Consider the following 13790-nt stretch of genomic DNA (forward strand, 5'->3'; position numbering starts at 1 on the left):
CAACCTAAATGCTGAAAATGGCAAGTCACCCAAACCCGGAGCTAGTTGCTAAAGGTAAAAACATCTTTTGCAGGGATTTAGCCGGTAAAATGCCAGGACTCTCCACACTGCATCCTGACCTTTGCACTGACAAAGAATTGATCTGGTCAGGTCTGGTTATGTGAGACTAAGTGGAGACACTCCAATAGAGCTATTCACTATGCTCCATCCTGCTTACTGACTTTTGCTTCAAGCTTTCCATCCACGCTGCTTTCAATGGGGACAGATTTACAACTTGAAATTTGTACGCATTTTTTAAAAAAAGGTTCTTCTATTTCAAACTAAAGTTACTTAAAAAAAAAAAAATAGGGGGGCAGGCTTCTCATTTGCCAGTGACCATCGAGTTTGTCACATAAACGCTTGTTTCTAGCAGATTTTATCAGTTTAGCTGGCAATTGTCAGTATTAGCTAGCTAGCTAAAAATTATGCAAACTCTGTGAGTTGTTTAAAATCTGCATCTCTGTTTAATGCTTTCTGCTGACTCTTTTAATTGAGAACCAGTCTTACAGTCTTAAAATATGTGCTGGCCACATATAGTTGTTTCAAGTGTACCAGGAAGTGGACTGCATGTGCAAAATGAAGCCAGACACACTTGGAATATACGTTTGAGCTCAGGAGCATCAGCTCATGAAAGAGATTCAATGATCTCTTGTCGGCTTAGAAGCCTACGAAATAACGCACCCTTACCTTCATGGTCTCGGTTTTAATCTGAGCTGGGATCTCTGTTGCTTTTCATCCATCTTATTTTTCCTCTTTTTCTTTTATCGTTTAGTGTCAGAAAGTTTGTCTTTGATGAAGTGCAAATATACGTCTATCAAGAGCATGTACATTTGAGTAAGAAAACTCTGAATCGTTAATTAATAATTGTGTGGACCAATCGCGATAAGAAAGTAAAGAGCTTGTGTGCTGTGAAGTGAGCAAATACGATTTGTTTAGTCAAAGGGCGGCTTCCTGATTGTTCTGTTGACTGGCTCACTCTTCACCTAGAAGCTTAATCAAATTCCCTGTCTCATCTCTCTCTTCATTACCTTCCTCACTCAACTCAAGTGGAAAACATTCCCACTGCTTCACCGAGAGCATCTCTGCTTATATTGATTAGACCAAAGCAATCCCGTCAATCTGTATGTAAATATGGCTCAGCCTGTGTGTGGCTGATAAACAGTGCAAGTCCCATATAGGCCTACTTGTTAAAATAAAATATTGTGTGTCACTTACCACTCGTATTATCGATGTTCCTCCCTGACCAAAACTGATAAATATGTTAGCGAGCCAATGAGCTTTGGTAGGCAGCTGGTTCTGTCACCTAAACAAATGCAGGTAGTCGTGTTGTGGTTATCACGACTGTCCGTGTCCTGCCACCACTAATCCAAAGTGCAACTTACATCGAAGCCTGTAACCATGGAAACCAATTCAGTACAACAGTGAAGGATTTTATTCAACAAATTAACATCCAACTTTTGTAATTAAACTAGCCTTCATTCTGAGAAGGATTTCATTCATTTCATTGTATTTCATTAGTAAAAGACTTTAAATGGCGAGTTTTAGTGACACAGAGGTTCAAGGAAGAAAAAAGTATAATTAAAACATTGAATTGCAATTTTTAGTTCTCTGTTCGTATTCTTAATTAAAAAAAAAAATCATTAACTACTGGCGGTTAAATGAATTAGTACTTAAGACTCATCACTTGCATCACTTGGAGAGTCTATTCAAATTGTTGCATTGACTTTCTATGGAAACACCACAAGGCCGCTATCAATGCGATTAAATTACAGTAACTCAATAACAGTAACGCTGAATTTCATGCCACATTATTTCCTGTGAATAGTTTATGGGTAGGTAGGCTATTTGAATTTGTACTGCAAATTAAAACTAATATATAAAGAGGTAATTACAGAATCTGTGAATGGCTATTAAAGAATAAATGCTGATCACATTAAATAGGGGCTGACTTGTGTAAAAAAAACAACAACAACAAAACGTTTCATTTCGAGGCCATTTCCACCAACAATCAATTCTCATGTCTGTTATTCAGTCAACAACATAATGATGCCCATTCAAACACAGTTTGTATACACCCTTCTGCATTTGTCATAAAAGAGTATGTCTGTCTGTTGTTGATAATGGTGTCATAAACCAGTTGAGGAACTGAGTGTTATTAACTCACTGTATCACTCTCTAACCTTGCGGTCTATCCCTCACCTGTCAGTCTCGAGCCTGCCGCCCAGCACCACCCTGTCACACACTGCTGTGTCCCAGAGCCTCGTGATGTCCTCAGGAGGCGTGGCCAGTGATAACAGTGTTACACTGACACTGGCAGATGCTCAGGGTATGCTGGATGGTGTTACTCTAAACCTCAATACACAGGTAAGAAAAACACATCAACAGACACACATTTTACTTACAGTGTCATGACTCATTTAAGACCCAGCTCGGCTTCAAATGCATCCCTCAAGACTCTCCGACTCTGCAACATGAGTGATGCCATGAAGCGTGTGTGATGAATCAAAGTTGACATCATGTAGTGTGTCAGCCGCCTGACCAGTGTATCTTTTGCTGTTCAGGGTCAGACATATCCTGCAGTGCTGAATGACTCTGGTCTATCAGGACAGTCAGCGAGCTCAGGCCAGCAGGTCATACTGGTCAGCCATCATCCGCAGCCCACAAATGGAGCAGCTGACAATGGATACAATGTGAGTGTGTTCGTCATCGTCTGTGCAGCGTGATATCCAGGGGCGGAACTGTCAAACAAAAGTTGAAGTTGGTTTTACGTTGATGAATTGAGCACGCTCAATCCACTGTGATGGATTACCGCTCTCAAGAAATAAATGTCTACCAGTTATTTCTAGTGACATGAAGGGAAATCAGAGGCTGCCTGGGAGATATTAAAAACACCATCAGTCTCATAAAAATTGGATTTTTATGAAATCTATGAGGTATCTGAATTTTATACTTTCAGACAACACCTGCCTCATTCAACTACAATCATTTATTATAAGCATAAGCAGCCTAAAATATTATTACATTTCTTTCCCAGTGCTTGTGTAGGCTTTGAGCTTTTGTGAGTAATGACAATATGTTACTCACTAATGTCTCTGTGTGTGATCCAGATTACTGACGACGGCCATAAAAGTGGGAAGGATGGCCAGAACGAGGCTGATAATCGAAATCAGTGTTACTACTGCAATCAGGTGTGCCAGAACGCCAACACGCTGCGGCGCCACTGCAGACAAGCTCACGGCAAGGACCGCTGTCACGTCTGCAGCCTCTGCAACAAGGCCTTCAAGAGAGCTACACACCTGAAGGTAAAAACTAGAGTAAAAAACTGTAGACTGAGGTGATAAATGGGTTTAAATTTAAGATGATAATGGTTTAAATATTAAATTCTGATATTCATCCAACCACTGCTTCCTCTTCACTTATTCAGTGAAGATTTCTGCTTTAAATATGATCAAATAAAACTCTCCACGTTTAGGAAAACAATAAATCAACTCTCACAAATGTTATTTTTTAGTCACCAGTGCCTCTACTTCAGGCTGTAAAATGATACATTCAAAGAGTCAGAGGAAAGAGATAACATTAACAGAGTGCGTCTCATTATTTGAAGCAAAAATAAGGGTCAATCATCAAGAGGCATTTCAGACACACTCTTACAAACTGTCACTCTCAACAACAAAACACTTAAACAGAGAGGTGTGTGCAGCCGTCTCGGAGAGAGGAGCACATGTGCCTCTCTTTCCTGACGATCTTCTTCATGTAGTTGACACACTCGAGCATGTAAATACCAGAGCTCTTGAATCCGGAGGAGAGACGAGGAGGAGGAGGGAGGATATGGCTTCATGCGCAAGCTCTTCCCCCACAATGTCATATTTCTAAGCAAAGGCTATTGTGCCACAGGCTTTCACTTCATCTCTCATGAAAGTAACAACTGAGATTTGGTTGGTGTCACAGCGAGAGTGACCGAGCTTCATCCTCTCCAGGTCCGCAGGGTGCTCATTAGTCTGTAGCCAGAACTCGGATGTTGATTTTAGAGTTTTAAAAAGGCCCGGTGGTGAGGAAGATAAATTGGTAGCGCTGTTGTTTTCACTTTGTCGGCCTGTGGGTAATGATTTTGACATTTAATTACAGCTAGACAACCCAAACTAGGGGGAATAATCTGCGAAAACGGGGGAAAAAATTGGGGATTTTCAGAATAGGTTCACTTTGATGAATTACATCATGTCCAGCTTTCACTCACTTTCACAATTATCTGGTCACTTAAAATTTCCAATTCGCGCATACACATACACACACACACACACATATATGCCAAAAAAATGATAAGTGAAAGTTATAAGGTGTGAAACTTTTTAAGGTCTAATAAAAATTTTAAGAGAATAGTTCTGCATTTTTAGGAAATACACTTATAAGCTTGTAAGCTTGCGCACTTTTGATAAACACTGCCATGACCATGACCACAAACACCCTCAATACTTTATCTCCTTATAAACTTGGTGCAGTTTCAGTGTCAGCACTTTTGCTGTTTTACCATCTTTTTTATTCAATTCTATTCCTTTCGCTTTCCTGTGCACCCGTCTGCTTTGTGTTGCCAAGAATTTGTCTTGAATACAGCCTTCATGAATTTCATAATTCTGACGCATTGCAGTGAACCAAGATTCTGGATATACTAAGTTTATTTTCTTATTTAAAAGGCTCAGTTTGCTCACTGTAAGACCTTACAGTATATCAGTCTCAAAACTCTAGTATCAGTCAAGTTATACATGGTAGGCCTGTGAGTAATGAGTATTTGAATTACTCATTGACCTGTTGATAAATGTCCAGATAAATCAGTTGTATTTTGTTTACAAAATGTCAGAAAACAGTGAATAATGTATTACCCATCGTCATTTTTGAGTGTCCAAAATGATGTTTGGCAGCGTTTCTTTTCAGCAGTCAGTTTAATACTCAAAACTATAATGTTTAAAGATGAGCATCATGTTCTCATATTTGAGGAGCTGGGGTCAGCAAATATTTGTCTTTTCTGCTTGGAAAAATGTCATAAACCATTAAAAGAAAATAGTTGCCAGTTGTCAATCAACTACTCAATCAAATAATTGTGTCAGGTTTAGTAGGTTGCATAGAACCACAGTTCACTTCAGCTTTACATTGTCTAAACTGATAATACAGTTAAATGTGTCAAGTCACCACTCAGAGCTTATAAAAGATTATGGTAGGTCAATTATTGGCTTGATTTTCCATTTTCCATATATAGTATTTTGCCTCTAAACTATAAAATGTACATGTTTTTTATTTATTTAATAAATATATATATATAATATATTGAATAAATATATAGGTTGTATAATATCAGCTTCAAAGGGATCTAAACCCAAGCAACAGAGCACATCATGAACAACCTTGGACACAGGAGACGCAGGAAAAGTTTCGTAGGAACGACTGTTAGTGTGACCATCTCCTCCAGAACTGTTTTGATTTGCGGTTCAAACTAAGTGTCAGCTTCTTCAAGGGTAAAATGACAGACATCTTTGCTGCAGCCATATTCAAGTAGAGGGACTGTGTGTGCCAGACTGTAAACAAATTAACATTTTTGAATCCGTCTGCAGGAACATGAGCGAGTGCACCAGCCGGGGCCGTCACCCAGCTCCCAGAAACCCAGAGTGTTTAATTGCTCCTCCTGCGTGAAGGCCTTCGCCAAGCGCAGCCAGCTGGAGAGACACAACCGAACACACACAGGTAAGAGGATTACGGCGCAAGCTTTCACAGTGCACGTCATAACAAAAACCACAACAGAGTGATTCAAATTAAAATCGTCTCACACAGCTGTGGTGCTTCAAAATGTTTCAGTTTGAGTAATTTAAGCGATTCTGATTAAGTAGCCATAGGAATAAATTGTAATTAAGTTCTTAAATGATTTGTGACATTGTTTAAAAACTTAATAAAACTCAATTCATTAGCAGAGTTTTAGTTGGTAACTTTGTCTGTCGCAGCTCGTGAACTGACTCAGAATGACTTCAGGAGAAAACTTGCTGCAGTGCGTAGCAGGTTGTGGCTGCAGCATGTGAGAGGAGAGGGACTGCTGACATCAGCACTTTCATTATTTATTTTATTATATATTATTATATTATTATTATGGATATTAAGGGACAGAATTCAGAGTGTGGTTTCCAACATGAACATGTAATATCATGCATCTGTCAAGTCGAGGGAACTCGTGTAAATGAAGAGAAGCATTTGAGCTCCATATGTAGGTCACATCTACGTTATGTTTGAGACTGTTGAGTGCATATGGTGTGTCATGAGTGTATGTTATATAGTCCACATGGTGTCAGATGTATGTCAGAAATTCCACAGTGAATTACTACAGTAACATGGCGAGGATAAAACGCTGAGACCAAGTTTCTATGAAGCTTTAAGTTGATTAATTCTTCAGGTGACATCAACCAGCCTTCCCTGTTAGATATACAAACAGACACAGCTAATAAGAAGCTAATGCCTTGAAAGCCTCATCCTCCTGTGAAATCCTAATCCTAATCAGCCCTAAATGTACATAATGAAACAGTTCTGTTGGCCTATTACCATTTAAATAGACTCATTTCAATACTGTTAAGGGAGATTTTGATTGGGCCTTTCCATTCTGATTCATTTCACCACCTTGAGTTATTAGTGTTTTTTTTGTGTGTGAGCAAGATTTAAAATTGTTACAAGAGAAAAACCTTCCATCCCGTCCGTGCCGAGGTTTTACCTGATGTTTTTAGCTGCTTGTTCTCCCACGTTTGGATCTATATTTTAAAGCGTTTGCGTGGAATGACAGCACCCAGCCAGGAAAAGTGACTTCTGTTTTGTAGCAAAAGATTCCTTGTGTCCCTGCTTTGTCATTTTAATGTCTACAAATATCAACATATCCTGGTCGAAGAAATAAAATGTGACTTATAAATAATTGTATTAATATGTGATCATCATTATTGATCAGAAGTCCATATGTGACAAGAACTGGGTCGTCTGCTCAACATCAGTTTCTTGTGGGAAGGTAGGGCCAGCAGCAGATTGTTAACCAACAACAACAATAATCGTTAGGTCAATTCATTTATAAGTCGATTGACCAAATATTTATCTGCAACAAATGACTTTTTTAACCATATATAAGAAAAAAGGACAGAAATTCACTGGTTCCAGCTTAAAAAATTCAAAGATTTTCTGATTTTCCTTCGTCCCCTCTGTAAGTATATTGAATATCCTTTCTTTTTTGGGACTTTTGCTTGAGCAAAACAGATGTTTGGAGAAGAAGTTTTTCTAGATGAAACAATCACTTAATCAAGAAAATAATCAGCAGATTCATCTATAATGACAAATAATTAATTGCAACCCTACTTGAAGAGAAACTAACAGAGCTGCTGCTATTTCTGTCATGATTTCATGAATAATAATGTAATCCCCCACTACTCTGATAACTGTTAATCAGTTTGAGTTATTTTTTGAGAAAAGAATATTATGTGAAATCTGAATATCCCCTGTTTTCTTTACTTCTCTGACAGTAATGAATATCTTTGGGTTGTGGACTAAACAGGGCATATGTGGACCTCTTCTTGTTCTTTGGGATAACTTTCTGACATTTTATAGACCAAACAACTACTTGATTTGTCTAGAAAATACTTGACAGATTAATCAACAAAGAAAAATAATCATGAGTTTCTGTGCAAACTGGAAGTTCTCAAGACGCCAGAGTCAAAGGATGCTGCTTAGTAGATATACTTACGTAGTAGATATACTTAGTATGCAGGCTCTTCTCTAACGTACACATTAGTAAAAAGAATGTTTACTTTGAGGCTGAAACAGCAGAAGCTGGTTCATTTATGAGTCATAATGACAAAAGAATATTTTCTAATAAACACCATGAATATGTGGGAGGTCGCTAAGGTGCTTGTATTTGCTAAATGGAATAAATAACAGCAGAATATATATTTGTTGGACCACAGATGATTTTTGGGGGTTGATAACATTTACCTGTACAGCTTTAAGTTGGATTTAATTATTTCTTTGTTACATGCTGCTAGAATCCAATAATCTTAACCATGGTTTCACAGTTTGCACTAATTATACCAAAAACACAAAAATAGTCAATGCACCACAGCTGAGTGATGTATTATCTCTGTGGTCTGTGTCTTCATGCAGGCGAGCGTCCCTTCAAGTGCAGTCAGTGCGACAAGGCCTTCAACCAGAAGAGTGCTCTGCAGGTCCACATGGTCAAACACACTGGAAAGAAGCCCTTCAAGTGTGAGGTGTGCAGCATCAGGTTCACCCAGAAGAGCAACATGAAACACCACATGAAGAGATCCCACGGCTACGGTGAGCAGCTGACTGGCATCACACCAGTACGCACGCAAACTCCACCACTAACACCAGTGGGTGCAGCCAGCTGTTTGTACAGCTGTGCAACGGAAGACAGTAATCGGCTCTCGGTTGCATCTCTGTCTACTTCAGCCGCATTTTCACTAAGTAGGCCACTTTAATTCAGTTGGTTACACATAATTTATAATGTTTTTTCTTTGGCTGAAGTTGTGGTACTAATAGAACTACAGTACTCCGTGCCATTCTGTTTTTTCATTACACCTCTGTCAAGGTTCTTAGCGAACTGAGCCGATACCAGGGTGAAGTTAAAACACTGCTGTCCACTGATTGGTCAGAGAGAATCAGAGCAACTAGACTCATCGTCTGTGCTCTGATGTAGGATTTACCACACTCCGATTTTCCCAGTCTTTTGTCTTTCTGCCCGGCAGCCTTTTCTCAAACAAAGCTTGTTTTTAAGTAGAGGATTAAAGAGATTTAAGGGCACGACTCGTTCTGATTTTCAATTAGATCATTTTTTTCAGCCCTGACGGCTCTGCCATTGGTAGACTCACATGTGGATTTGTAAAGATCAACAGATCATTTGTTTTTTATGCCCTGACAACTGTCAGGAGAACAATTTACATTTTCAAATTCTTCTTTGAAAGATAGAGATATTTTACAACAACATGTTGACTTCATCCAGGTGACTTTTTGCAGGTTCAAATAATACTCACCAAAATAAAGATTCCAGTCTCACACAAAAAAATACCACCGCTGTCAGAGTTTCCTCCGTTACCAGTCATCGTCTTGGTGAACTCAGGACAAGTGTCTGGAAGTGCAGCTGGCTATCAATCTTTGAAGAGTTTTTTCTCTGAGAATTGCCAATCCTAATTTTGGTCATTGAAACTAAAAGCTCACTTGGAACGATTTTTGATTTAGAAGCAAAACTGTGACACCCCTCATGCGAGCATAGCAGATTAAAGGTTAGCAGTAGGTTTTCAATCAGGCGGAAAATGAGGGTATATGTTACAGTGCGTCAGAGAATAAATGCTGCAACTTCTCAGTACCAAGAAAAGTCTCGCCTGTTGTTTCTCAACTGCTTAGAAAGTGAAGTGGCTTAGCCTTGACGCCCCCACACTAACAATAAAGAGTAGAGTCCGCAGTGGAAAAGCAAAACAGATCTAGCGTTAAGGTACATGAAGGTACGGGTCTCACGGGTACTAAACCGAAAGTGTTTGATGGAAACGCGGCCTCAGTTCATCTTCTCTCAGGAGACACACTTCCGATCAATATCAGGTGAGATAATCATTTATAATGAAGTCCCCTGTGAGTTGTTTTCTCTGTGTGCGTCCATGGCTCTCGTCACACACAGTCCACATTCCTTGTACCATAGAAATTGTGTTTTGAAGGCGCTGCGCATTAAAAGGTGTCCCTGAGCACTCGGCCTGCTGAGAGGCAGCGGTGGCCTTCCCCAGTGGAACGCTTTCACTTCCTCTCACGCTCAAGTTTCTGTGTCTGTTGCTCTGCATTCGATGATCCTTCTCATTATCTGTGGAGAATGAGCCTCATGAAAACGCTCAATCACCCCCACACTCACTAATAATGCGTATGCAGACACACGCCCCAATGTCCCCCACCCCCGTCTCTGTGATATTGTAGAGCAGGAAAACACACGATGACAGCTCAGTCCACTCTGTTCACTTGAAGCTGTCAGCACAGCTTCCTCTTTGATATCAGCAGACCCACGTTCTGAATGTTAAGTCATGACTTCCAGCTCCCCTTTGGTTCGCCTCATCCTTCATACAAGCACCCGACCTTGAGTTTTACAGGCACCGGCTGAATTGAAGATGACCTGAGGAGGAGAACAATGCTGATAGATGTTCTATTCAACTTGAGAACCAATCCCATAAAAACTTCCACTCAGGTCTCCCTGCTGGGTGGTGAAGATAATTTAAGAAGTCATGTCTGAAGCACCGGCTTTTGGAATAAAGCCTGGGCTCCACAAGGTTAGAGCACACCGGATTCACTTTTTCAGGCTTTTCTATGCTCACACAAATCCTGAAGACCTTTCAGAAAATCGGTTGAATTGGTTTGCAATTCAGGGAGGTTTTCAGAAATATTCAGACCTCACAGTTATAGCTCCCTGATGTGTTAAAGCTTCATGGTGTGACAGCATACTAATGTGACACTAAAAAGAAAACCACTCACGGCCAAGGTAAACACTGTGACTGTGACACTTTGAGGCAATTTAATGGCACATTTAATGTCTTCAAATGATGCAGAGCCTCTAAACTGTGTGATCACTGTTTGGGAGTGTATATTTTCAAAACCACAAAAGGCATTTGTGTATGTTTTTTATTGTTATTGGCTCATCAATCCTCAGTCCATCCTTCCGTCAGTCCACCTGTCCGTCCGTCCACCACCTCTTTGGTCCAGACTATAATAGCTCTATTCCACGGGCTGTCATAAATTTTGTAAAGACATTCACGGTCCCCAGAAGTTGCATCCTGATGACTTTGGGGAACCCTTAACTTATTCTCTAGCGCCACCATGAGGTTCACATTTGTAAAGTGAAGTGTATAACCAACTAAGTTTTCCTCTAGTTCCACCGTTAAGCTAAAAACCAAAATGTATAACCAAAATGGCATCCCAACAGCTTCAGTTGTACTTTGTCTTTGGTACTAATTAGCAAATGCTATCATGCTAATACTGTGCAGTATATGTCTAAGTCAGCATGTTGTCGTCATTTTGAACAATTAAGCACACCAGCGTTAGCATTTAGCTCAAAGGCCCTCACAGAGCTGCTAGCATCACTCTGTCTTGCTGTAGGAGTGTTTAAAAACAAGATGGAGTATATATAGAGACACTGGCAGTATCTCTTATTGGTCGTGGCTACTGTAGTTGGACAGCAAATGAAGTTGTAACGAACTTTGCTTAAAATCCAGGGCTCCACAGCTGCATTTCCTGGAGAAGTGAACCTCATTTTGGCTTGAACTCCCTGAAAATACCAGGATCTCACTTCCACGTGTTCCGTCCATGAGGGCATGTCAATGATGTCAGAATGGTTTTAAAAGCCCAAATGACTCCTTGATATTTGACTCATTTTCTTATATTTGCTTGCACGTTTGTGCTGCTTGTCGACGTCAAAGGAAGACCCTCTAACACAGTCATTTGGCTTGTGAAAAATGCTGGAGGATTCAAGTCACGCGCTCATGCGCCTGCAACTTAATGAATATGTGTTTGAAGTGTCTCAGATACGGAGAACGAAAATAGAGGGAGATAATTAAATGACTCCCACTGTAAAACTCAATTCAGTGCGTGGCCTGCAGCAGCAGGGGCAGCAGAAGAAGAAGAATCGCTCTGAACCTCTCAGGAGTCTCAGCTTTTGCCAGTGACTTACTGTTGTTTTGTGGCTTATTAAGACACATGGCTCGTATTTTCAACCCACAATGAGCATATTCTACACCTGTCAGGTCAAATTATGTAGTTTGTGCAGTAGACATTGAGTTTTCAACAGAGAGAATGTAAGATATTGAAACAAATGTTGGAGGAATGAGGAGGAGAAGATTGCTTTTTGACTAATGGTCTCATTTGTATGACAGCTACTGGCAGATTGAATAGAGAATCAGAGCTGCTGGTGCTCCTCTGTGAATGCGTGTTAATGGGCTTTTCAAAGCGCTCTCATTACCTACGTCAAGAAGGATTTTACTGCATGTGAGTCTCATTTTTCTTTTTCTTTCCTCTTTCTCCTTGCAGGTCAGATCCAAGAAGTGTCCCTGAGCCAAGAAGAAACGGCGGCGCAGGTCGAGGTAACGCCTGAACTCGACCTGGAAGTTGTTCCTGAATCGTCCGGAGACTGGCACAACGTCTTCCACTGACTGCAAACCACACGAGTCAAACAGCACTGTACGATGTACTGAGCACTGATCAAGTTTTACAACTGAACAGGAAAGCTTTGCCAAACATTTCCTCCTCCCCAAAGGGTTATTTGGTCGAAGACATTATAGATTTGGTCCACGGTACAGTATGTCCAGGGCTTTTACCCTCGTAGCAGTCCCCTGCTGTTTATCCAAATTAGCAGTGAAGTGATGGGAGTCTGGTTCCCTGTGATTGGCTTAATGATTTGTATCTGTTCTGCTACTGTCTGATTGACATCAATATGATGACCTCCGGAGAGGTTTGGCTCAGTAAACAAATGCATCCCAGAGAATTCTCCAGTCAGGCGAGGCAGTTCCCTCTCATGCTGACCCTGTAGGAGAGAGAGGAAAGTGTATTCTGGGAGAAAGCTCCCCATAGACGAGCGTCTCGGTTCTTCATTATTGGTCTGCTCACAGGGGCGTACGCCGAGCTGCAACCGACTGTACTGCTGTCATTGCTTCACTAACAGCATGTAACAAAGAAAGCGTTTTTACTGGTCTGTGTGAAACTTGTCACTTTTTTTTTCTTTCCTTTTTTTACATATTTATACTGTACATATTCCATCTTGAGGTTAAATGTAATTTGCAGTTTGTTATACGTTTGTTACAGTTAGAACAAAGCACCCAGATAGGTGTCCCAAACCTGTTGGTGAAAAGCAGCAGTGATCCGTGACAACACTGTTCTGGATTTGATGCTGTGCGACCCCTCTGACTGATCATGTCAGCATTGTGTTTCCTCTTGTTGTCACATCATTTACAACAATTTAGAAGACGCACCGCCATTTCCTTCACTGTAGCTCATTCTGTAAATAGTGTAGTTAGACGGCGTATATTTTCTGATGATTGCCAGAAGATGAATTAGTTGGAAATATGTAATTTGAGCATAATGTTTCATTTGTTATGAAGCCAAGCCAATGTACAGATGATAAGCTGTTTTTTTTTCTTTTTTTTGCAGCTGTATTTTCTATTGTCCATAATAAATTAAGAAGATTAAAGTAATTTTTCTACTACTTTAGAGTTGCATTTGTTTTGATTGTTTAGAGAACTCATCATTTTGTCTTGATATCTTTTTATATATTTCCTCTGATAGTGGAATGGCAAAATGTCTGTGTGTTAAAGGGACCATGTGACCCTTTTGACCTTTTTTTATTTTTGTATTAATTTTATAGAGTAAGCAAAGTTGTGTGTCAACAAGGCCAGGAAGAAAAACACTGCAAGCTACAAAGCATGGATGGTTTGTAGTATTTTTGAGGATATGCATGGTGAGTACAGTTATTACATATCTCCCTTTACGAGGAATCTCCACAGGGCACCTACTGTATAGAGTCAGGAGGTGATGATTAGCTTAGCTAAACATAAAGACTGGAAGTAAGGGGAAACAGCTAGCTAGACTCTGCACATACCTCCCCATAAAACCACAGTTTGTGAGATGAAAACATGGATGTAAACGATGTGCAGTTGAAAACATTTTTTAAATCCCCTCTGCAAATACTGAGCACCTGTAGAGTCAGG

At 40.2% G+C, this 13790-nt stretch overlaps 1 protein-coding gene across 3 annotated transcripts in view; it reads left to right on the forward strand.

Annotated features, from left to right (window-relative positions):
* The window catches only part of znf236 (zinc finger protein 236), a 58636-nt gene extending 45348 nt beyond the window's left edge, over positions 1 to 13288 (forward strand). For all 3 annotated transcript variants that reach the window (XM_084356254.1, XM_084356255.1, XM_084356256.1), the window contains 6 exons: positions 2246 to 2403; positions 2601 to 2729; positions 3147 to 3341; positions 5640 to 5769; positions 8206 to 8379; positions 12118 to 13288. In XM_084356254.1, the coding sequence (XP_084212380.1) occupies positions 2246 to 2403; positions 2601 to 2729; positions 3147 to 3341; positions 5640 to 5769; positions 8206 to 8379; positions 12118 to 12239 (908 nt within the window). In that variant the 3' untranslated portion in view covers positions 12240 to 13288. The remainder of the gene's footprint in view (positions 1 to 2245; positions 2404 to 2600; positions 2730 to 3146; positions 3342 to 5639; positions 5770 to 8205; positions 8380 to 12117) is intronic.
* Positions 13289 to 13790: the final 502 nt, after the last annotated feature.

The sequence above is a fragment of the Pagrus pagrus genome, assembly GCF_965226575.1.
Source record: "Pagrus pagrus genome assembly, chromosome: 7".
NCBI lineage: Eukaryota > Metazoa > Chordata > Actinopteri > Spariformes > Sparidae > Pagrus > Pagrus pagrus.